This window comes from Lithobates pipiens, unplaced genomic scaffold (assembly GCF_037356315.1).
Source record: "Lithobates pipiens isolate NorthernLeopardFrog02 unplaced genomic scaffold, aLitPip1_a1.2 Scaffold_10, whole genome shotgun sequence".
NCBI classification, from domain to species: domain Eukaryota; kingdom Metazoa; phylum Chordata; class Amphibia; order Anura; family Ranidae; genus Lithobates; species Lithobates pipiens.
The window spans coordinates 122,231,042-122,254,603 of record NW_027507686.1 but is presented as its reverse complement, the minus strand read 5'-3'; the positions used below and the strand labels follow the sequence as shown (position 1 = coordinate 122,254,603).

The 23,562-nt window shown below is 44.2% G+C and overlaps 1 protein-coding gene across 9 annotated transcripts in view; it reads left to right on the top strand.

Annotated features, from left to right (window-relative positions):
• The window catches only part of LTBP3 (latent transforming growth factor beta binding protein 3), a 1,616,087-nt gene that overhangs the window by 363,734 nt on the left and 1,228,791 nt on the right, over positions 1–23,562 (top strand). For all 9 annotated transcript variants that reach the window (XM_077457876.1, XM_077457830.1, XM_077457857.1 and 6 more), the window contains exons 7-9: positions 10,872–11,030; positions 12,704–12,928; positions 13,257–13,276. In XM_077457876.1, the coding sequence (XP_077314002.1) occupies positions 10,872–11,030; positions 12,704–12,928; positions 13,257–13,276 (404 nt within the window). The remainder of the gene's footprint in view (positions 1–10,871; positions 11,031–12,703; positions 12,929–13,256; positions 13,277–23,562) is intronic.

Sequence of the window (23,562 nt, the reverse complement as noted above, 5' to 3'; positions counted from 1 at the left end):
TCTGCGCTAAGGGTGGCCGGTGCTGATCTGAGACTCTCGGGTGAGGTACGGGCCGCAGCCTGCGGTGATCCCGTTGGCGATGGCTCCTCCTTTGTTGCGTGCGCCAACCTATAGGATCTGTTGTCTTGTGTCCATACACAATTGCGCGTGCAAGCATCCGGCATCCCATCCCAGTATTCCACTAGCGCGTACTGATATGAGATTTCTGGGTCTGATTTTATCTCCATCACCCATGGTTCATGGTCTGGGGACACTGACTTCATTAACTCCTCTACGGTCTCAGTCGACCATTTCTCCCCTGGGAGGCTAATGACCACTGACTGACTTGGGTCGGCCTTAGCCGCTTCACACCACGCTCTGACTCCCTGTGGGTCCATGCCGGTACCTCTGGCGTGTTCACCGCTGTCTCAGAAATCCCGGATTTATGAGCCCCCACGTATAGCGATACCCTCACTTAAGAGGGCTGCAAGTTTGGTTTGGGCCCTGAGCACAGCTCCGCCAACCCCCCCGGCAATCTGCTCTACCCACTCTGGCACAGTTAGTATCTAGCAATACACATTAAATCGCTTATACTCTAAATATGTGTGTGTGCGTGGGTGGATAACTCAAGCTCATAGACAATCTTTGAAAGTATATATATATAACTGACTTTACTTGTTGTCTTTATAAAAGGAATAACATGAATCGAACATTTGGTTTGCAACACATAAGCAGGTCCCTGCAGTAACCAGTAATAAAGATAAACAGAGTAATCAGCATAATAAAGTATTGCTATGCAACTCTAGCGCTGCCCTTTTTCAGCTACTTCCCCGCATGGGTAAACTAACACCCAGCACTATCTACCTATGCAGTCAGGCCTGACTGATCTAGATGGAAGTCCAGTGAAACAATATTTGCTAGCAATCTTTCGGTGGTGCACTTGAAGAACAACTTTGTAATCCAAACGAATAATAAAGATAAAGTATCTGTCTTTAAACAGCTCTCACCACCCGGACAAGTCCAAGTCCGTTTCCTCCGCCGATTCGTCTAGGAACAGGAATCCACTGACCTCTGAGTCTTCAATCCTTCTGGTGTACTGCAGCAAGGATGAGAAAATGTCTCTCAGGTGCAGCTAGGCTGGCAGAGGGCTCTTTGGAAAAGAGCACAAGGCCCAGGCTTTAGGCCTTGTGCCTCCAGCAGTTCAGCACAGACCTCCTCTTGCTAGGGGGGGGGGTGTCCAAAAGACCGAACTAGGCCTCTCCCCCTCCTTATATGCCCTCCCCCATGAGTCTCTGGGGCATAACTCCAAACATCCTGGGAACCAGCGGGGTTCTGGGAACAGTAGTTTTATAGTCCTTAAAGAGACCCCGCTACATATATATATATATACTGTAGTTCACCTACATGGCTTCCCAATGAGACACGTTCACATCTATGCTTTTTTTCAGCCCCAGTGCATTTGTTAAGGGACTTTTTTTATAACGCAAAACGGTGCTTCTTTGGTTCAATATACTTCAATGGAGAAGCTGCAGAAAAGCATGTAATGTATTTTTGCAGCAATTAGTTTTTTTGACCAACAACAAATTGGCCAAAAAAAAAAAAAAACACAAATTGCAGCAAAATCTTGTTTTTTTTATTTTATGAAAAATTAGATCTCTGAGTCTGATGACATCCACCAGACTCATCCCCCAATAGTACACACAGCATACATCCTCCAACAGTATGCACAGCATACACCCTCCAATAGTCCACACAATACATCGCCTCCAACAGTATACACAGTATATATCTTCTGTCTTCCACTCCCAGAGTGGACCAGACACCCTGCTCCCTAACCATATAGTTAGCTATTTACACTCACCACCCCATAGAGATATCTAAGAATAAATTGACCCCTTCCTAAACTCTATATACCAACCAAACCATACATCACACTTTTATTCCATTAACTGATTAATCGATCAATCGAAACAATCTGCCAACCAATCGACCATGAAAACAATCATCAGTTGCAGCCTTAATTCACACACATCAAGATCATTTGGTGTGACCTAGGCCCCTGTTTCCAAGAATGCAATATGCCATGCGACTTTGGACACAAAGTCGCATTACAAGTCGCAGCCCATTGATTTCAATAGCACCCGTTCCAATCTATGCGACTCAAAGCTGCAACGATTATGAAAAGGTACCTGCATGACTCTGATGCGACTCTGGATGCGGCTCCGACCCAGAGTGTAAATTTGGATCAAAGTCGCACATCACAGTCACACTCTAAATCATGTGACTTTGAAGTTGCATCAGTAGAAACGTAGCTCTATGCCCACAGGTACGTTTCTATCACATGATTGCCCTAATCTCATTCAAAGGGTCAACTGAACTTGCTTTTTGGCAGAGAGGCACATATCCTTTTCCACTGCCTCCAAGATTCCAAATGGAGCCCTCATCATTTGCGCTTACAATTTCATTTTTTATATACATTATTCAAAATCAGTCTCATCAAAGTATTCTTGTAGACAAAGGGTAAACAGGAAAGTTCTGAGATGTTTTTTTAGTCTGGGTATTCAGACGGGAGACAGGTGAACACAAAAAACATAAGAAAAAAATGCTTAGCGTTTTTGGGGTTGGGTATAAACTCAGCTCTATCTTCCATACAAGAAATAACATTCACCCAAACGTTAAACTTCCTCACACTAGGGGCACCATCTGTCAAGGTTATTTCTACCTACCTCACTTATATGCTTAATAGACATGGGCGCCGTCAAAAAATTTGTTTTGTTTCCCTCCGTTTTGTTTTGTACGAAACAAATTGTAATTCGTGTACGAAATTCAATTCGGATTTGTATGAAATACGAATTTTCGTTAGATTCGTAAACTTTTCGTTAAAATAACGAAAGTTCGTTATGATGAGTTTATCATTATAAAGGGCTCCCACCATCCCTGTGCTGTGCTGACTTCCTGGGTTTTTAACCTTTAGTTTTGTTAACTTTTCGTAAAAATAACGAAAGTTAGTTATGATGAACTTATCATTATGAGGGATTCCCACCATCCCTGTGCAGTGTTGACTTTGTGGGTTTTTAAATTTTAGGTTTAACTTTTCATAACAATTACAAATGTTCGTTATGATGAATTTATCATTATGAGGTGTTCCTGCCATCCCTGTGCTGAGTTCCCGGGTCTGAGTGTACACCCGCTGTGCCCATTATGAGGGGTTACCACCATTCCTGTGCTGTGCTGACTTCCTCTGATTGGTGAACAAAACACCAGTCACAATTCTGTTAATTTGGATCCGAAATTCTGAAATTCGTTAACAAATTGTTGTGTTTCGTATAAAATTCGCAAGCATAGAAATTCCCAATAGGGTTCCCACCATCCCTGTGCTGACTTCCTGGGGTTTCAACTTTCAGGTTTGGTAACTTTTCGCAACGATTCCGAATTTTCGTTATGATAAATTTATCATTGAGGGGTTAGCACCCTTGGTGTGCTGTGCTGACTTCCTGGGTTTTTAACTTTTAGGTTTGTTAACTTTTCATAACAATTACGAATTTTCGTTATGAATTTGGATCCGAAATTCGTAAACAAATTTCGTATTTTGTACAGAATTCGTATGCATAAAATTTTGTATTTCGGAGTCTTACGAATGTACAAATTTCCAGAAATTCGTATGAATTTTCGATTCGTACGAAACAAATCGCACATGTCTTATGCTTAATGATGCATAACATAAGTGATTAAAAAAACCTTTTATCTATGTATGAATCCACCCATGCGGTTGCAGCTATAACCCATGAAATTAAGAACGAATGATACTTGTGCGAAAAGGATAACAATCTAATTTATTTAAACTTAGTATTGTACAGAAAATAAACTTGTATTAATCCAAGGTTAGCATCTTAAAACAAAGTTACCAATGATTCAGAATATTGTTATACTGATCATACACATGCTATCAATAGATTAATAATATATTAATGCAAAATCCTACAGTAGAAAAAAGTTAGAGAGAAGAGAAGAGACATATAGATAATACAGATACATTACCTAGACATCCCTTATGTTACCATGTTTCATTTGGATTGTGAGCCGAAGAGAGATAGCATCTCTAGGCTTTGGTTTTTATGTTGTTAAAATACCCCATTTCTACCAATCAAAACTCAGGATCACCTCATTGGTTCAGAAGTGTCATTGAATTCTGATTGGCTACCTCTAAAGCCTCCGAAATGTCCATTGGTTCAGAGTTGTCTCAAATTCTGATTGCCTACCTCTGAAGCCTCCTAAATGTTCATGATCGGGCTTTAAGGTTGCGGCGCCTCCAGGTCTATGACTTAATAAACAACCCCCTTTGATCCCCAGCCCAAACAGTTCTGACATTAGCATGTCAACAGCCCCTGGTGAGATGGAGCTTCTACGTCTGCAAAGGCTCCTTACAAACCAGTAATTTAATTAAAAAAGGTAGGCTAGGCCCCTATCTCATCATGATATAAGAAAATATACTATATATATATATGTATGTCCAATGGGGCATGGTAATTTAATTAGAGTTCTTGCAATGGTTCCCTTGAAGCTCCTTCTTTTAAATATAAAATTCAAAAATCTCCACCACAATTGCAAGGGCTGTTAGGGCAAGGCCTAATAATACCTGCAGCTAACAGGGAGGATATTACAGGTTCTATCCCTTCCACTACTTCCTTTTTTAAGGGGTACTGCACTTGGTGAGGTCTATGGTGGGATTTAGGAGTGATTGTGACTGTAATCCTTTCATTAAACCCACATCTGCTGGTCCTGTTGACCACAGAGTATTTGGCAAGGAATCAAGTTCAGGGTATTGACCTAGTTCCATAGTCTTGAATAGGAATCAAGGTATAACCGATTCCCATATGTGGGCTCCAGGTACAGTAATTATCGAGCTATAGGGCTCCCAGTCCTTCATTTCCTGGCACCTCTTAACAAAAGGGGCTAGGTCTTTCCATTGGGCTGCTTTAGGCTTTGGCAGGAAAAGATGTGGAGTCACTTCTCTAAATTGTGGTTTTCTTTCAGGAGGTAGGCTACAAGCCATAGCACAGTAACCCTGTTCGTTCCAATACAGATTGGTGAGCTGTAAACTTGACTCTTTTTGTGCGAAGAAGGATCTAGCATAGGGCTTGTCTGGTCCCTTTTCTATTCTAAAGTACATGGTGCAATGGGCTGCCTCTTCTACCTGGAACTGAACCCCTGAGACATCTCTTTAGTCTCATCACACATTAGGGAAACAGAGTTTTGTACCTGGATTTGCAAAATTTACATCAAGTGAATAATAGTAATGAGACTCTTCCTTTGTTTTCGCCTCACTTCTTTTTTTCACTTGGAACTTTCTACCCTTTGCACGGATGGATATATGCATGGCTGACATTAGATCTCTTCCCAATAAGTTAACTAGACACACTGTTGACATTATGCCCTGGACTGTGATGGGCTTTTCAGATGTAGTAACATGGGGTATATCAGCTGAATGAATCAGGTTTCTAGATGCTCCAGAATCCACCAAAAATTCCATTAGTCTTCCTTCTACCAACAGATCAACCTGGGGCAATGAGCTGACATAATTCATTTCAGCCAAATGTCCCAAACACACATTCTCTAGTCAGTCTTGTTTCCATGCTGGTCCTGGGTTTTCAGGGAAATCTCTAGTAATGTGCTCCTGTCCACCACATGTCCAGCATGTCAATGGCTTAAAACCATCCTGTCTACCTGCTCTTCCCTCTCCCCCACAACCTCTATCTCTGAATCTCCCTCTACCTCTTCTCGACCTGAGGGTCTACCCTTTAGGGTATATTCTTCCTCTTCTCCTACCCCATCTTCAGCTTGCAAAAACTTTTTAACCTTAACATTCTTTTTTGCCTCCTCTCTAAGCTACTTCTCTGAATTGAATTGAACTGCCCATTGCAGTACATCTAGTACTCCGGATGTCTTATACATCTCCATGTACTTAATAATATAACCACCCAGTTCCTTCTTTAGTCCATTAATAAAGAGATCTTAAGTTGTTGTTGATATGCACTGTTTGCATTATCATCTTCTGGCAATCCTCAATACATTTTGAACATTTCCCTAAGTCTAATTAGGTATTGTTCCACAGTCTCATTGGATTCCTGTTTAGCCATGTTCATTTTTTGACAATCTGTCCTCTGTACCCATCTAGCTGTGCATCTTTAAAATAGGACATATTAACCGGGGAGTCAGATTTGCATGGTCTGACCCAAGTGGCTCACTCCGCTGGCCGACTGCAGGGGCAGCCTGTAGAGGGTCCCAATCTCCCTTCACAGTAGCCCAAACTGATCCCAAAATTCTTCTCGATTCTTGCTCTACTTCTATTCCATTTAATCTATAACTATCTCTCCGATTTCTGATATTTTGGGTGTTTTATATGTTCCGTGGCCTTTTGTATGTCACTTTCAGTCCACGGCCGATAAACCATCATAGTGGCGAGATAACCAACTCCACCTGGTATGGGCTGTCCAGCCCAAGGGTTGGGGACTTCAGTCACTGATGCCATAAAGCTACCATCTCCGTCTCCATATCGGTAGGGTGGATGTCTATCCCTATCTTCTCGGTCCAGAAATCTTTCCCCTAATATTTTGAGTACTTCAGCTAGGGTATCCTGTAAAGATCTACTCATCTTAGTCAGATCTAAGGATGGGCTCCTAGTAAGACCATGAGCACTCGGCTCCAGACTCTGGACCAAATTACTCACCAATCAACCCGAGCTCCACGGACAATGGCACCCGATGGTCAGATCCCAGACGAGCCCCCATGATGTCAGGAACATCTTCTGGTCACCTTAGATCAATCAAGACTCCCAGTCCATAGCAAGGAAGAAGCTTTATTCATAGGTATCAATACATATGGGTGAAATCCTTACATGCATAGATTCAAGCGAGAGTCCCACCCCGTGACCACAGGCTCAGGATTTAATAGTAAAACAATGAATTTACAGGAGTCATACATCTCTAGGTGTATGCTGGCAGCTCATTGGACTTAACTTTATTGTCTGCATCAGTAAACCTTACAATCTTAGAATATTACCATATATAAGAGAAAAACAACGCTTGGGTCTGTGCAGGATATAATTGCCATCTTGCAATACTTCTTAAGTGTCCTTAATTAAGCCTATACGATGGAGAACAGGCACAAACAGTTCTTGATAATTCCAATACAGCTACACTGACAGTCTGCAGGAGCCTGACATTGCACCCACTAATTCAATTGTTCATGACATAGTAACACGGGTGCCACATCTCTCTTACATATAGCAAAAACATGCAGAATACCTCATTAAGATTGATGAAATGTTCTTCCACTCATGCCACTCACTATAACTTCTCTTTCAGGTATAAACCAATTTATTTCAATTTAAAAAAGGTTTTACAATCACTTTAAGTTACATAGTTACATAGTTAGCCAGGTTGAAAAAAGACACAAGTCCATCCAGTTCAACCTTAAAAACAAATAAATAAAATAAAAAATAATCGTACAATCCAGATACCCAATTTTATGCCCACAATTGATCCAGAGGAAGGCGGGAAAAAAAACCAGCAGAGCATGCTCCAATTTGCTACAGCAGGGGAAAAAAATTCCTTCCTGATCCCCCAATAGGCGATCGGATTTTCCCTGGATCAACTTTACCTATGTTAGTACCTAGTTATATTATGTACCATCAGGAAAGTATCCAAGCCTTTCTTAAAGCAATCTATTGAACTGGCCAGAACCACCTCTGGCGGGAGTCTATTCCACATTTTCACAGCTCTAACTGTGAAGAAACCTTTCCGTACTTGAAGATGAAATCTCTTTTCCTCTAGACGTAAAGAGTGCCCCCGTGTCCTCTGGGTTGACCGTACAGAGAACAACTCAACACCAAGTTCACTATATGGACCCCTAATGTATTTGAACATGTTGATCATATCCCCCCTTAATCTCCTCTTCTCAAGAGTGAATAAATTTAGTTCCTCTAATCTCTCCTCATAGCCGAGTTCCTCCATGCCTCTTATCAGTTTGGTTGCCCTTCTCTGCACTTTCTCCAGTTCCCCGATATCCTTTTTGAGAACTGGTGCCCAAAACTGAACAGCATATTCCAGGTGAGGTCTTACTAATGATTTGAACAGGGGCAAAATTATATCTCTTTCTCTGGAGTCCATACCTCTCTTAATACAAGAAAGGACTTTGCTCGCTTTGCAAACAGCAGCTTGGCATTGCATGTTGTTATTGAGCTTATGGTCTACCAAAACCCCCAGATCCTTCTCCACTATGGATTCCCCCAGTTGTACTCCCCCTAGCATGTATGATGCATGCATATTCTTAGGCCCCAAGTGCATAACTTTACATTTATCAACATTAAACCTCATCTGCCACATAGTCGCCCAATTAGACAGTGTATTGAGGTCGGCTTGTAAATTGGAGACATCCTGTGTCATCTGCAAAGACAGAAATATTACTTTTGATCCCAGACCCAATATCATTTATAAAGATGTTAAAAAGTAAGGGTCCCAACACTGAACCTTGGGGTACACCACTGATAACCTTAGACCATTCAGAGTAAGAGTCATTAACCACTACTCTCTGAATTCTGTCTTCTAGCCAATTTTCTATCCATTTACAAACTGATATTTCCAAACCTGTAGACTTTACCTTACACATGAGCCGTGTGTGGGGAACTGTGTCGAATGCTTTTGCAAAATCCAAGTATACCACGTCCACCGCCACCCCTCTGTCCAAGGTTTTACTTACCTCCTCATAAAAAGAAATCAGATTTGTCTGACAACTTCTGTCTTTCATGAATCCATGTTGTCTGTTGCTTAAAGTGTTTTTGTTCAGCAAGAACTCGTCGATGTGGTCTTTTATTAAACGCTCCAGTATCTTCCCAGCTATAGAAGTTAAGCTAACAGGTCTATAGTTACTTGGTAAAGACTTTGATCCCTTTTTAAATATAGGCACCACGTTCGCCCTGCGCCAATCCAGTGGGACTATTCCCGTCATTAATGAGTCCCTAAAAATTAGATACAATGGCTCTGAAATTACAGAGCTCAATTCTGTTAGGATCCGTGGGTGGATGCCACCAGGGCCAGGTGCTTTATCCACCTTTATTCTATCTAAGTATTTCTGGACCATATCACTTTTGAGCCATTGTGGATCATTTGGGGCTGTGTCACTATCACCCCCATTATGGACATGCGCTCCCCCATGCTCTTTTGTGTACACAGAGCTGAAGAAAGTGTTTAATAAATTAGCCTTCTCTTTGTCCCCAGTCACCAACTCTAGATTGTTTTGTAAAGGGCCTACATGCTCAGACTTGACCTTTTTACTATTAATATATTTGAAGAATTTTTTGGGGTTTGTCCTACTATCTTTTGCAATCTGTCGTTCGTTTTGAATTTTTGCATCCTTGATTTCCTTTTTACATATTCTGTTAATTTCTTTGTAACATTTAAATGACACTAGTGATCCTTCATTTTTATATTTTTTAAAAGCTCTTCTCTTACAGTTTATAGCTTTTTTAACTTTGGCCGTGAGCCACATAGGTTTTGTTTTTAGCCTTTTAAACTTATTGCCCATGGGAATATACTTTGCAGTGAGGTCCCCAACAGTCTTTTTGAAGAATTCCCATTTCTGTTCTGTGCCCATTGAAGCAAATATTCTCTCCCAGTCTAAGTCCTGGAGAGTAGCCCTCATCCTCGGAAAATTAGCTCTCTTGAAGTTAAGTGTTTTTATCTTACCCGTATGTATTTCTTGTTTAGCGCTAACATCAAAGGAAATCATGTTATGATCACTGCTACCCAGGTGTTCCTTTATCTGGACATTAGTAATAAGCTCCGCATGGTTTGAGATTACCAGGTCCAACAGAGCTTCATTCCTAGTTGGGGCCTCAATAAACTGGACCATAAAATTGTCCTGTAATAGGTTTATCATTTTTTGCCCTTTAACTGTCCCAGCAGTGCCATTACTCCAGTCAATTTCTGGGTAGTTAAAATCCCCCATTATTATCACTGTCCCAGCCCTTGCAGCCCTTTCCATCTGTGCAAGGAGCTGAGTCTCCACCTCCTCATTCACATTGGGTGGTCTATAACAAACTCCAACGATTAACTTTGAACTACACCCATCTAAATGCAGTTCCACCCATAATGCTTTGGACTCATCACACTCTCCATCCACCAGGTCCTCTTTCACACTTGCTTTGAGATCACTTCTCACATAGAGACAGACCCCGCCACCTTTCCTTTTTACCCTGTCTCTCCGAAAGAGTGCATAGCCAGGAATATTAATAGCCCAGTCATGTGAGGATTGAAGCCAAGTTTCAGCAATACCGATTACATCATAGCTCTCCTCATGCACCACAGCTTCCAACTCACCTATTTTGCTTGGCAGACTTCTGGCATTGGTGAACAAACACTTTAATGCATTATTACATTTTGCTCTGGTGTTTTTCATATTATTTTTAGTAGTACAAATTGCACTATAGTTTTCAATGGCTGTTTGCAACATGGGAAATTTCTTGTCACCTGCCATATCCCACCCCCCATCTAAGTTCTGCTCCCTGATATCAGGCTGCCAAATGCCAAAACATTGGCGGACAACAGAGACTCTTACATTTCAATGCTGCTCTTCGGTTTTATGCCAAGAGGAGGCAGGGCTGGATGTCACCTTGGAAAAAACATGCTTCAGTATTGATTTAAAGTTTCAAACAGATATTTCCAGACACCATATGTCAGCACTGTTGCTAACTCTAAACACGATTTTCCTAATGTTTTAGGCATTATATACATGAATGAAAGGCTCAGTTTCATTCTCTTTAGCAAGGAAAGCAATAAAAAGAAAGTGACACTACTTTGTTGAAAGTCAGACTGAACGCTTACTCTTTCTCACAGAGGAGAAGTCTGATGTGAAAAGTCTCTGCTACAGGCTTGTTGGAACCGATGGACAGTGCCAGCATCCTATTTCTATCCGAATGACCCAACAGCTGTGTTGCTGTAGTGTGGGAAAAGCATGGGGACCTCATTGTGAAGTTTGTCCTGCAGAGGGGACAGGTAAGGATTATGCACTTAAAGGTTGTTGAAATTGAAAGATACATTTATGAAAAATTAACATCTTTATCACAGATTTTTTTTTTTCAAATAACGTTTTCTTTATTTTTCGGTAGTTGCATAGGGAAATAAGCACAGTAGCAGCAGTGTAATTACAAAACATTGCAGGGTCAGGGATAAACACGCTATATGTGGTAACGGGTCTCGGGCACGTACAGCAGATTTCAATAGTTTGGTCGGCTAAGTGTGGGGGGTCAGGAGACACAGAAAGTCAACTGCCCGCTCCCAAACCTGAGAGGCCCGGTAAGTTCCGCTATAAGGCCTATGCAACACACTTAAAGCATAGCAGCAAGAGTCCGCTGCACAAATAAACACAGTTAGCAGAAGAAAGACAGAAAAGAGATATGAAAAAGAACGCCAGACATCCACGTCGTCATACCTCCCTCGGTACGCCCTTAGTCCTTCAGCAGCCTCCATCTCCCCCAAACCAAATCTAATTCCTCCAGCCTGTCCCGTATTGTGGCAGTCATTCTTTCCATGAGTTCTATGTCCTTTATCCTAGAGTAAAGGGCTTCCATAGTTGGGGCCGTTTGGCTTTTCCAATTAAGGGCTATCAGGCAAGGGCCTGCCGTGAGAATGTGTCTTAAAAGCTTCCGGGACGGTTTAGCTATTTTAAGTCGGGACAGGCCGAATAGGAAGAACTTGGGTTCAAGCACCTCCAGCAAACGGACAAGGAGCTGTTGGGTCAATATCCACAAAGGGGATATCAAGGGGCTTTCAGGCAGCGCCAGCAACGATCAGAGGTGGAAGGATATATTTTGTGGAGTACCTCTGGGGTCCGGTACCAATGGAAGAGTATTTTATAGGCATTTTCCTTATAAAGGGTGCATAGAGAAGATTTAGCCGCCTGTCTCCACACCCCCTGCCTATACTCAGGTGAGAGTTCCTCGCCTAGTTCCCTCTCCCATCTCAACATGTACTTGTGCTTGCCCCCCATCTGGGAGTGGTGTGAGCTGAGAATGTGGTAGAGGTCCGAAATTAACCCCCTGCGATTCCGTCCATCCAATATAATCAGTTCAAATGGGGAAGGCAGGAGAATTGGAGTCTCGGGTCTATGGATTGCGCAAAGTGTCTGATTTGGAGGTAACTTTAGAACGTCTGTCGGGGGAGGTCATGTTTGGCCTGGAGCTCAGAGAAAGAAAGCATTCTTCTCGATCTGGGGTCTACCAGGTGTCCCAGGTGAAATAGACCTCGGGATGCCCAGGGCCATGACATCTGGTGGGTCAGGCTGTCCGGGAGCATGGGGTTACAAAGGAACAAGGTCATCAAGGATGACTCCGAGTGTAGCTTGCATTGACGGGGCAGCTTCTGCCAGAGCTGACGGAGTTGGGCCATCGGGCCCAACAACCGATTCGTTTCAATCGCTACATTCGCCCCCCCGAGAGCAGACTGTTCGGGTGTACCGGAGCTAGCCATAGTTTTTCTATCTCCGACCACTTGTTATACGATCGTTGTGGGAACCATGAGACTATAGCCCGAAGCTGTGCCACCTGATAGTACCTAACCATATCACAGATTTTTTATTGCTTTAAAAAAATACATTATAAATACTTTAATGCAGTTTTTAAAATTGTGTTTTATCTCAGCCCTGTTAATCCTTTTTCATTACGGTGCAGCCTCTTTTACAGAGATTTGCCCAGCTGGGAAAGGTTACCATATATTCAGTACTCATCACACATTTATGATTCAAGGACAGAGTGATATTACTCTTCATTTGCAGCCAGATTTGGGTGACCAACAGGCCATTCCTCCAAGGACTCTTGATGTGGTTCCACCTCCAAACATATTGGAACTATATACACCTCAAAAGATATCGGAGCTTGATTCCTCTGAAGGACAGCGTAAGTTATCTTCATATACAATTTATACAGTAATCCAAATTTAAATCTAAAGCGTGTATACAACCTTTAAGAAAAAATGAATTTACTCTAGCTGCTCTGTAACTGAAGTGCAAATATCAAAAGAAAATATCAATAGGTATTTTAGTATCATATAGGTAATACAGTAAGTATGCAGAACAGAGTACTGTGTGAGGGAACAATCAGAGTATGTGCTTTGCAGAACAGATAAGTACTGTATTTTTGTCTGGAAGACTGCACAACCATGTACATGTATTAAGTATGGAGCATTAACAATATTCATGTTAAATATATTTCATATCTTTTACAGGTGAAGTAACTGCAGCCATGGTAAGCTTCTGCACTAATTCTATCACTAGAAAAATGTAATACATCCTTTACACAAGCTTGATGAGCTTCTGATCAGGAGCACACATTGAAAATGCAGGGCACCATAACAAAAGTGTAATTCTGCTCACCCCCAGGCAGAAAATACAGCAATTCTGCAACACCATAATGACCATACAAGTAGCCATTTGACCCAGGGCCTAAACTAAGAACTTTACTGTAGGCTTAGATTGGTGCCAGTGTCACTTTCCCCATTACATTGGTGGTCGATGGCAATGCTCCCAACAAAACCATATAAAATGATTGTACCCCTGACATAGCTACACTAAAATAAAACACGTAGGGAGTGAGGCTTTAATATAGGCACTGTAATAAAGTCTCCAGTTAAATTCTACCTTTTCTTAATCATCCTACCCTGCTCCCAGAACCTGAAGCAGCCATGTGGGCTTCTGTAATGGTAGTTATACTACTGCTATTAACATTCTCAGTTCTAATACCCCCAGTAACTGATGCTGACATATTTTTTATGTTTTTATTTTATTTTATTTTTTACTATCACAAGGTGGCTGAAAAGAGATTTGTGTGACAGTATATGGCTTTTTAGTTGCAAATCGGCTTTATGGAGGCAAAATTGGTCTAAATAGACCCCTGATGCTTGCTGCAGATCCATCTATATTTTGGTCTTCCTTTTACTTTGTGGTAGAAAGCCCACAAGCTGTATATAACTTTATTTGCATGTATAACACACTTTGCATGTATAGAATTTGGCAACAGTCTAAATATATTCGGAGACAGTTTCTAAGGCTTGATGACACAGTAGCGCACACAGTGGTGGGTATGGCTAAGGACAAGGTGTAGTGTGAGTCTTCATTCCACCCCTGCTTGCTGAAAAGGAGGATTGTAAAGGATAAGACAATTTATGAGCTGAACCAGGTGACTGCTTATGAATATTAATCCTCTAACACATGAAAGAACCACAATTCCAAACATCATTCCTTCCCTTCAGTATAACATTATCAGATTTTTTTTTTTTTTATATCCTTCTTTTAGTTTTATTTAAAGTACATTTTGTCTGCAATATTTTTCCATATCTTGGAATAGCTTAGAGTATATTATATTAAGTAGCATTTGTATGCATTTGTATGCATTTTGGTATTATGCCAAATGTACCGTATGTTTAGTGTTGATAATATTCTTTCCTTTTTGAAATAGGGGTTGGTTAGCACAGTGATAGATGCATTTTTTAGTGATATCCTTGTCAGTCCGAAATGTATTTTAAAGACTTGTCAGCCCATTTTTAATAAAACAGATAAAAATAAATTCCACAAAGTTGCCCACGCAGTGGTTTCCGTTTCACACAGCAAAACACGTAACAAAAACAAATACCAAACCACCTAGTCCTCACTTCGGCAATACCACTGCTCTTTACATGACCATCTCATACTGCCTTGATAACAGTACCTTGCTGCATGGACCCATTCCTTGCCTCTAGGTAAGGGTTCTTCTGACACCCCAGGCTTGCTCACTCCTCTGAGACTTACAGATTCCTTCAGTCCCCTGTAATCTCTCTTAGTCGGCTCAGCTATTCATCTACCAGATGCTTTCAGTCTCCCAGACTTTCTCAGTCTGATGGGCATGGAATCTCTCCGACATGGATTGCTGTCTTCTGAATAGATCACCTTTATCTCCAGACAGGGTCACACGCCTGTCTTCAGATAGGAGTGCACCTCTCTTCTGGCTGGAGCCTTGAACTATTCCCAGTCCTTCATTATAAGGGCTGTGTGTACCTGGACTAGGGATGAGCCGAACATCCCCAGGTTCGGTTCGCACCAGAACTTTCGAACGGACCGAAAATTTGTGCGAACTTTAGAACCCCATTGAAGTCTATGGGACTTGAACGTTCGAAATAAAAAAAGTGCTAATTTTAATGGCTAATATGCAAGATATTGTCCTAAAAGGGATTTGGGGACCTGGCTCCTGTCCCAGGGGTCATGGTTCAATGCCAAAATTGTTTTTAAAAACGGCAGTTTTTTTGGGAGCACTGATTTTAATGACGATTAAAGTGAAAAAAAGTGAAATATTACTTTAAATATCATGCCTGGGGGGGGGGGGTGTCTATAGTATGCCTGTGAATTGGCAGTTCCCACACAAAATGACATTTAATGAAAAAAAAGTAATTTAAAACTGCTTGCGGTTTTAATGTAATATCTAGTTCCAGCAATATGGATGAAAATCATTGACAAAAATGGCATGGGTAGCCCCCCCCCCCCCCCCGCCCATTAACAGCCCCTTTGGGTCTTGTACGGATATTAAAAAAATGACATATTAAAACCCCCCCCCCCAAAAAAAAGGAAAGGCGTGGGGCCCCCCAGGCCCTATATACTCAGAACAGCAGTATACAGGCGGTGCAAACAAGACAGGGACTGTGTAGGTTTGTTGTGTTAAGTAGAATCTGTTTGTAATTATGAACTGGTACATTTTGAAAGTGTAGCTCCAGTCAAAAAATCTATTTTTATGCTTTCTAGGAAACATGGGAAGGGTTATCACCCCTGTTTAATTTTTTTGGCCGTATTTTTTCCATCTCACTTCCTGTTGTCTTCCATTCCATTCCCAAGTAGGAGACATTTGTAAGTTGAATGTTTGAAAGTAGGGGCCTGCCCTATATGCTCTGCAGAAATGGCGGAACAAGGTGTTGGTGTTGCCACAACACTGTAAGCCCTCAAAGTGACTCTTGGTGGGTGCTGGTGCGCCCTGCTGTTAACGATTATATCAAGAATTTTAATTACATGCCCATGTTGAACAGTGGTAGAAAAATTGGATCTTTGGTGGTTGTGGTGGTGGTGCTGGTGCCACAACACTATAAGTCCTCACAGTTACTCTCGGTGGGCACAGGAACGGGCCTTGCTGTGAAATATTATATCATAATTGTAATTACATGCCCCTGTTAAACAGGGGTTGAAAAATTGGGCCTAAGGCCGCGTACACACGCGGGGACTGTTCGCCCAACTTTGTCCGCTGAACAGTGTTTCGGCGGACAGTCTGCCCGTGTGTGGGCTTTCAGCGGACATTTTTAGCGAACAGTCTGCTGAATAAAGTTTTTCGGAAATTCCGAAAAACTGTCCGCTGAAACTTGGTTTCAGCGAACAGTCCCCTCGTGTGTAGGCTTGTTCGTCAAACTAAGTTCCGCGCATGCTCAGAAAGGATTTACACGCCGAAAGTTGTAATGCAGTGTATAGGGCGTCGTATTTTCCGTCCCGTCTTACGTGCCGTTCACGTCATCGCGCACGGTTTCAGCAAACTGTTCGTTCGTCGTGTGTGGGCAAGTCCGTCCATGCTAATTTTGAGCGGACTGTTTGCTGAAACTGTTTGACGGACAAAGTTGAGCGAACAGTCCCCGTGTGTGTACGCGGCCTTAGGCACTGCTTGCTGGTGCCACAACACTGCAACCTCTCCCAGATACTCTAGTTGGAGTGCAGGAATGAGCCCTGCTGCAAAGCATTGCATCAAAAATTGTAATTACACGCCCCTGTTAAACAGGGGCTGAAAAATTGGGCTGGCAGTCAACATAAGAGGACAGTCACTCAGCATCAACATAGGCAGTCTTGAAGGGATGTGACATTTCAAAAAAAATTATTTGGTTACATCAGCTTCAGGTGCTTGGTAGCTGGTGGTGATCCAAGACTGATTCATCTTTATGAAGGTCAGTTGATCAACCGAGTCGGTGTGATCAGTTACAAAGCCACCAGCAGCACTTAAGGTGCGTTCCGAAAGAACGCTGGATGCAGGACAGGCCAGTAGCTCAATCGCATACTGTGCAAGCTCTGTCCAGTGATCCATCCTCAAGACCCAGTAAGCCAGAGGATTTTCAGTGGGAAAGGTGTCCAAGTCTGACCTTGCCCCTAGGTATTCCTGCACCATGTAAATCAGATGCTGGCGATGGTTGCTGGAACCGATCATACCTTGGGGCTGCGGACTAAAAAATTGTCTGAACGCATCGGTCAGACGGCCATCTTCTCCACCGCTCCTTCTGACCGATGCCTCAGCAACATTTTGTCCAGGACCAGGAGTTTGTAACCTCCCAGTCTCTGGGAACGCGTTGCATAGACCTTTCTGCAAGGCCTCCCAGAGATGTCTTATCCTCTGCTCCTTCTGTGAAGGCAAGATAAGGTCCGCAACCTTACCCTTGTACCGTGGATCAAAGAGAGTGGTCAGCCAGTAATGGTCCCTCTCCTTGATCTGAAGAATACGAGGATCCTTCCGCAGGCTTTGCAGGATCAGGGAGGCCATGCAGCATAGGTTAGCTGAGGCATTCTGTCCGGAGTCCTCTGGGTCACTAAGGACAACACGATCCACAGCCACCTCTTCCCAGCCACGTACAAGTCCATGGGTTGCTTGGGACTGTAAATCATCCCTACAAGACTGCTGCTGCTGCTGATGCTGAGTGCCAGCCTCCACCTCCATGCTGACACAATCATCCTCCTCCTCCTCCTTGTCCTCTTCCTGTGTGATGGGTGGGACAGCAGGAACACTGTCTGGATAAAGGGGGCCTTGAGAGGCAAGGAAGTCCTCCTCTTCCTGCCTCTGTTCTGCCTCAAGTGCCCTGTCCATTATTCCACGCAGCGTATGCTCCAACAGGTGGACAAGAGGTAGTGTCCCTGATGCATGCACTGTCACTGCTCACCATCCTTGTGGCCTTAACAAACGGTGACAGGACAGTGCATGCATCCCTGATCATGCCCCACTGGCGTGGTGAGAAAAAACTGAGCTCCCCTGACCCTGTCCTGGTGCCATAGTCACACAGGTACTCAATGTTGGCCCTCTGCTGCATGTGCAGCCACTGCAGCATGGCCATTGTTGAGTTCCACCTGGTGGGCATGTCACATATAAGGCAGTTCTTGGGCAGGTTCAACTCCTTTTGGAGCTCAACCAGCCGAGCACTGGCATTAAATAATCGGCGGAAATGCACACAGACTTTCCTGGCCTGCTTCAGGACATCCTGTAAGCCTGGGTACCTGCCCAAGAACCGCTGCACCACCTGGTTAAGGACGTGAGCCACACAGGGCACATGGGTCAGTTGTCCCTGTCAGAGGGCAGAGAGGAGGTTGGTGCCATTGTCGCAAACCACCATTCCTGGCTTAAGCTGGCATGGCATCAACCACCTCTCGGCCTGCCCCTGCAGAGCTGACAAAATATCTGCCCCAGTGGCTCCTGTCCCCCAAACAAACCAGTGCAAGCACGGCATGGCATCTTTTTGCCTGCGGAGCACCGCTGGTTCAGAGGACAGAGCACTGGAAGAGGCCATGGAGGAAGAAGAAGAGAAGGAGGTGGAGGAGAGAAGTGTGTCACAACCAGTAGCAGCATTTTGGAGACATGGTGGCTAAACAACCTCCAACACTACTGCACATTGTCCTGCATCCTTCCCAGCTGCCAGAAGAGTGACCCAATGGGCCGTGAAAGACAGGTAACGTCCCTGTCCATGCCTGTTGGACCATGAGTCAGCGGTAATATGCACCTAACCGCTGACCGCCCTGTCCAGCGAGACAAGGACATTGCCTTCCACATGCCGGTAGAGAGCCTGAATCGCCTTCCATGAGAAAAAGTGGTGTTTGGGGACCTGCCACTGAGGAACCGCACATTGCACAAACTCACGGAAGGGGGCTGAGTCTACCAACTGAAAAGACAGCAGTTGAAGTGCTAGCAATTTAGCCAAGCTAGCATTCAACCTCTGGGCATGTGGATGGCTGGGAGTGAACTTCTTTCTATGGCCCAGCAGCTAGGGCAGGGAAATTTGCCTGCTACACGTGGCTGTGACACACCTAATTCTATACCTTCATTCCTCTCAGTGCAGTTTTCAGAGAGGACTGAAGGTCTAGTGGGGTTGGAGATCCCAGCTGAGGAGGAGCAAGGAGAGGTCCGCTTTGTTCTTTTGTGTGAGTCTTTAAGGTACGCTTGCCAACGAGCTTCATGGCAGGTCAACATATGTCTGGTCAAGCATGTGGTGCCCAAGCGGCTGATGTTTTGGCCACATGAGATACGCTTGAGACATATGTTGTAAATAGCAGCGGTGCGATCTGATGCACTTGTCTCAAAAAAGGCCCACACCAAAGAACTTTTGGAATAACGCACAGAGGCAGCGCCCTGCACAGGCGGAGCTCTGCGGTGTGATTCAGTCGTGTGTTGCCCCTAAGCTGGCCCCCGGAGGGCATCCTGCCTTGTTGGAGATTTGCCTCCTCCTCCTCCTCCTTCTCCTCCTCTCTCCTACCAGGCACCCACGTGGACTCAGTGACCTCATCATCCCCTCCCTCTTCATCACTGGAGCAAACCTGGCAGTATGCTGCAGCTTGTGGAACATGACTTCGAGATTGCTGTCCTTCTTGAGCATCCCCTCTATCTGTGCCCACGCTACTGCCTTCCTCTAGCTGAGTATCATCATCAGAGCCTTCAAAACTCTGGGCATCCTCCTGGAGCATGTACCCAACACTGTGCTCAAACAATTCGGGGGACTCCTCAGGAGGACATGTTGGGTCTAGGGAAGGAGTGACTGATGATGACATTGAGACGAGGGAAGAGGATGCATTGGCAGCTGCTTTGCTATTACCCTGAGCCTGAGTGAGAGAGGATGAGGAGGATGAAGAGGGCTTGGTCATCCACTCTACCAAGTCTTCGGCATGATGCGGCTCAACGCGTCCATCTGCCGAAAATAAGGACAAGCGTGTCCCATGGCCATGTGCTGATGACGATGCACCGCATCCACGACCAGCACTGTTGTCTCTAGACACAGAGCCCGCTTGCCCTCTTTTATTGGCTCGTGACTGTCTGCCTCTCCTTGTTAGCCTTCCAGACATAGTATTGGCCTGCAGGGAGATGGGAAAACAAGCAATTTGGTAGTGTATATTGTGCTGGAGGCACACAGCACCCACTAGCTCCTGCAGATGCCTGAATGATAGAACACCAGCAATAAAGGGTAGATACAGGTGTATACTGCGCTGGAGGCACACAACACCCACTAACTCCTGCAGATGGCTGTATTAGAGAACTCCAGCAATAAAGGGTAGATACAGGTGTATATTATGCTGTGCTGGAGGAACACAACACCCACTAACTCCTGCAGATGGCTCTATTGGAGAACAGCAATACAGGGTAGATACAGGTGTATATTGTGCTGTGCTGGAGGCACACAACACAGACTAACTCCTGCAGATGGCTCTATTGGAGAACGGCAAAAAAGGGTAGATACAGGTGTATATTGTGCTGTGCTTGAGGCACACAACACCCACTAACTCCTGCAGATAGCTGTATTAGAGAACACCAGCAATAAAGGATAGATACAGGTGTATATTGAGCTGTGCTGGAGGCACACCACACCCACTAACTCCTGCAGATGGCTCTATTAGAGAACAGCAATAAAGGGTAGATACAGGTGTATATTGTGCTGGAGGCACACAACACCCACTAACTTCTGCAGATGGCTCTATTAGAGAACAGCAATAAAGGGTAGACACAGGTGTATACTGCGCTGGAGGCACACAACACCCACTAACTCCTGCAGATGGCTCTATTAGAGAACAGCAATAAAGGGTAGATACAGGTGTATATTGTGATGTGCTGGAATCACACAACACCCACTAACTCCTGCAGATGGCTCTATTAGAGAACAGCAATAAAGGGTAGACACAGGTGTATACTGCGCTGGAGGCACACAACACCCACTAACTTCTGCAGATGGCTCTATTAGAGAACAGCAATAAAAGGTAGACACAGGTGTATACTGCGCTGGAGGCACACAACACCCACTAACTCCTGCAGATGGCTCTATTAGAGAACAGCAATAAAGGTTAGATACAGGTGTATACTGCGCTGGAGGCACACAACACCCACTAACTCCTGCAGATGACTAGAGAACAGCAATAAAGGGTAGACACAGGTGTATACTGCGCTGAAGGCACACAACACCCACTAACGCCTGCAGACGCCGGAACACTACAAAAGGCCGCGCGCTAGCGGCCTTATATAGTGTGGGGTGTATACTAAGCACCCTGAGCTATAATGCCTGTGGCCAATTATGGCTCTCCTCGCTGCCGGCGCTGTTATTGGCCAAGCATGCAAGGTCACAGTGCATGCTTGGCCAATCATGAGCCAGCAAGGCACTGCGGTGGCGCAGTGCATTGTGGGCCGTGAGCGCCACAAGAATTTGGTGCGAACGGCCCACAGAGTTCTGGCTTCGCCGAACGGGCGACCAAGCCGGTGTTTGAGTCGAACATGCGTTTGACTCGAACACCGGCTCTAACTCGAACATCGACATGAACACCAAGCTCATCCTTAACCTGGACACACACCCTGCTTATCTTTAACAAGATCTAGACACAAGGTTGGAGATTTCATCCCTCCCAAGGTACTGACAACTGACCAGCACCACTTCGGTCCACAGTAGCTTGAGAAATGCTTTCCTTTTGGCTGTTATGAGAACAGACCTCTGACACTTTTGACTGTCTTTCATTTTCTCAAGGCTTTTCCTACTTATCATGCAATATTTTCTGGAAGTAACCCAACAGCTTACCAAGAGGCCTTTTTTAACTTTACTAATACATTTGGTAACAAACCATTTCTTAATGTGATAATCCACACTTGTCTATACATTTCATTGTAATAGCTACCAGTAAAATTAGTACTTTTTACCACAGTGTCTCCATGTACCTTACCTTAACAAAACATTTGCTATTGCCATGTCTATTCTGGGCCCTTGCTGCTTATGAGATCTGCACTATTTACTAACCACTGCTCAGCTGCACCTTGAACCGCACTAGTAGAAATGTTCTTTGTCACTGCATCAGGTAGAGAGACCTCTAATGTCTAACAGTTCACCTAAGCATCTTCCACACAAACCTGTATTGGGAAGCACCCTTACAAGATACGTTGAGATCACTTGCCACATAATTAAGCAGCATGGTACTGTCACTGTTTAGCTTGCAGTTTCCTACCTGCATAATTCTTTCTGTCCTGCTGAATTTGGTCTGCTAGACCTGTGATTGGTTTCACATGTGCTCAATTCTGTGCTCACCTATGGGCATCACCTGCTATACTGTGGGTTTTTATTTCCTTCCCTTCTATCACTTTCTGGCCTGCCTCCTAGCTTGCTTTCCTATATAAGACATGCTCGGTGTAGCCTGTGTTGTCTGAGCATCTTCCTAGTTCCCTAAGCTCATGTTTGCTCAGGGCTAGGAAGTTGCTCAGGCAAGTTGCTTGTCTACCACCCGCCCCCACCTTGGCTTGTTTCCCGCATCCTATTCTATCTCTTGCCATCTGTACTCTGCATATGCAAGCAGCCTCAATATCATCAGCTGGGCGTACCTGGGGGTCTTAACCTACTTCCAGCTTTCCGCAAGTCTATCACACCATCAGGGGCCCTGGTGGAGGAGCAGGCTGGGGCTTAGACTCTGCACCCTGGGGAACCCTAGGTTGGCATTCTACACGGGCTCACTACCACAGAAACCTGACAATTTGCTCAGACCATGAGCCCCTCAGGGACACTGCAGCCTCTACATGAGCAACTTCAGTGTTTGGCATAGAGATTTTACATCCAGCAGGCCAATCAAGAGTGGATCATGTGACATGCTCTCACCACTGTGGGAGCAGAGTTACAAGAGCCTATAATTTCCAGTCTTACCACCTTCTTGGGAGCCTTTCCATAAGACCTTTGATGTGCCAAGCAGGACATTATCTGCTCGGGCCCTTCTTTGGCCTTTTCAAGGAAGCATGACTGTTTACCAATATGCAGTTGTCAGAAACCATGAATCAGACAAGACAGAAGTACAGTTAAATCACACTTGTTTAATAATAAAATTAAATAGTAAACCTTATCTACTCGGGCCCTTCTTTGGCCTTGTCAAGGAAGCATGACTGTTTACCAATATGCAGTTGTCAGAAACCATGAATCAGACGAGATAGAAGTACAGTTAAATCACACTTGTTTAATAATAAAATTAAACAGAATAAACATAGTCAAAACATAGCCAAAATTTAGTAACCGGATAGTCAGACAAGCCGGAAAATCAGGAAGCCAGGAATCAGTGTAGTGGAGCAGCAAGCAGGATCTGGAGTCAGTAGGATCGTCAGCCATGCAAGACTTTAACAGGCACGCAGGAGAGAATCCCTGTGATGTTGACCAGGCGAAGGCAGAGATCATCCGGGCTGGACAGCTTAAGTAAACAGGACTGACGAGCAGGATATTATCACAGGTGAGTCACTGTGGAGAGATAGGAGCTGGAAATTAACCAACAGCTGAGCGGCCG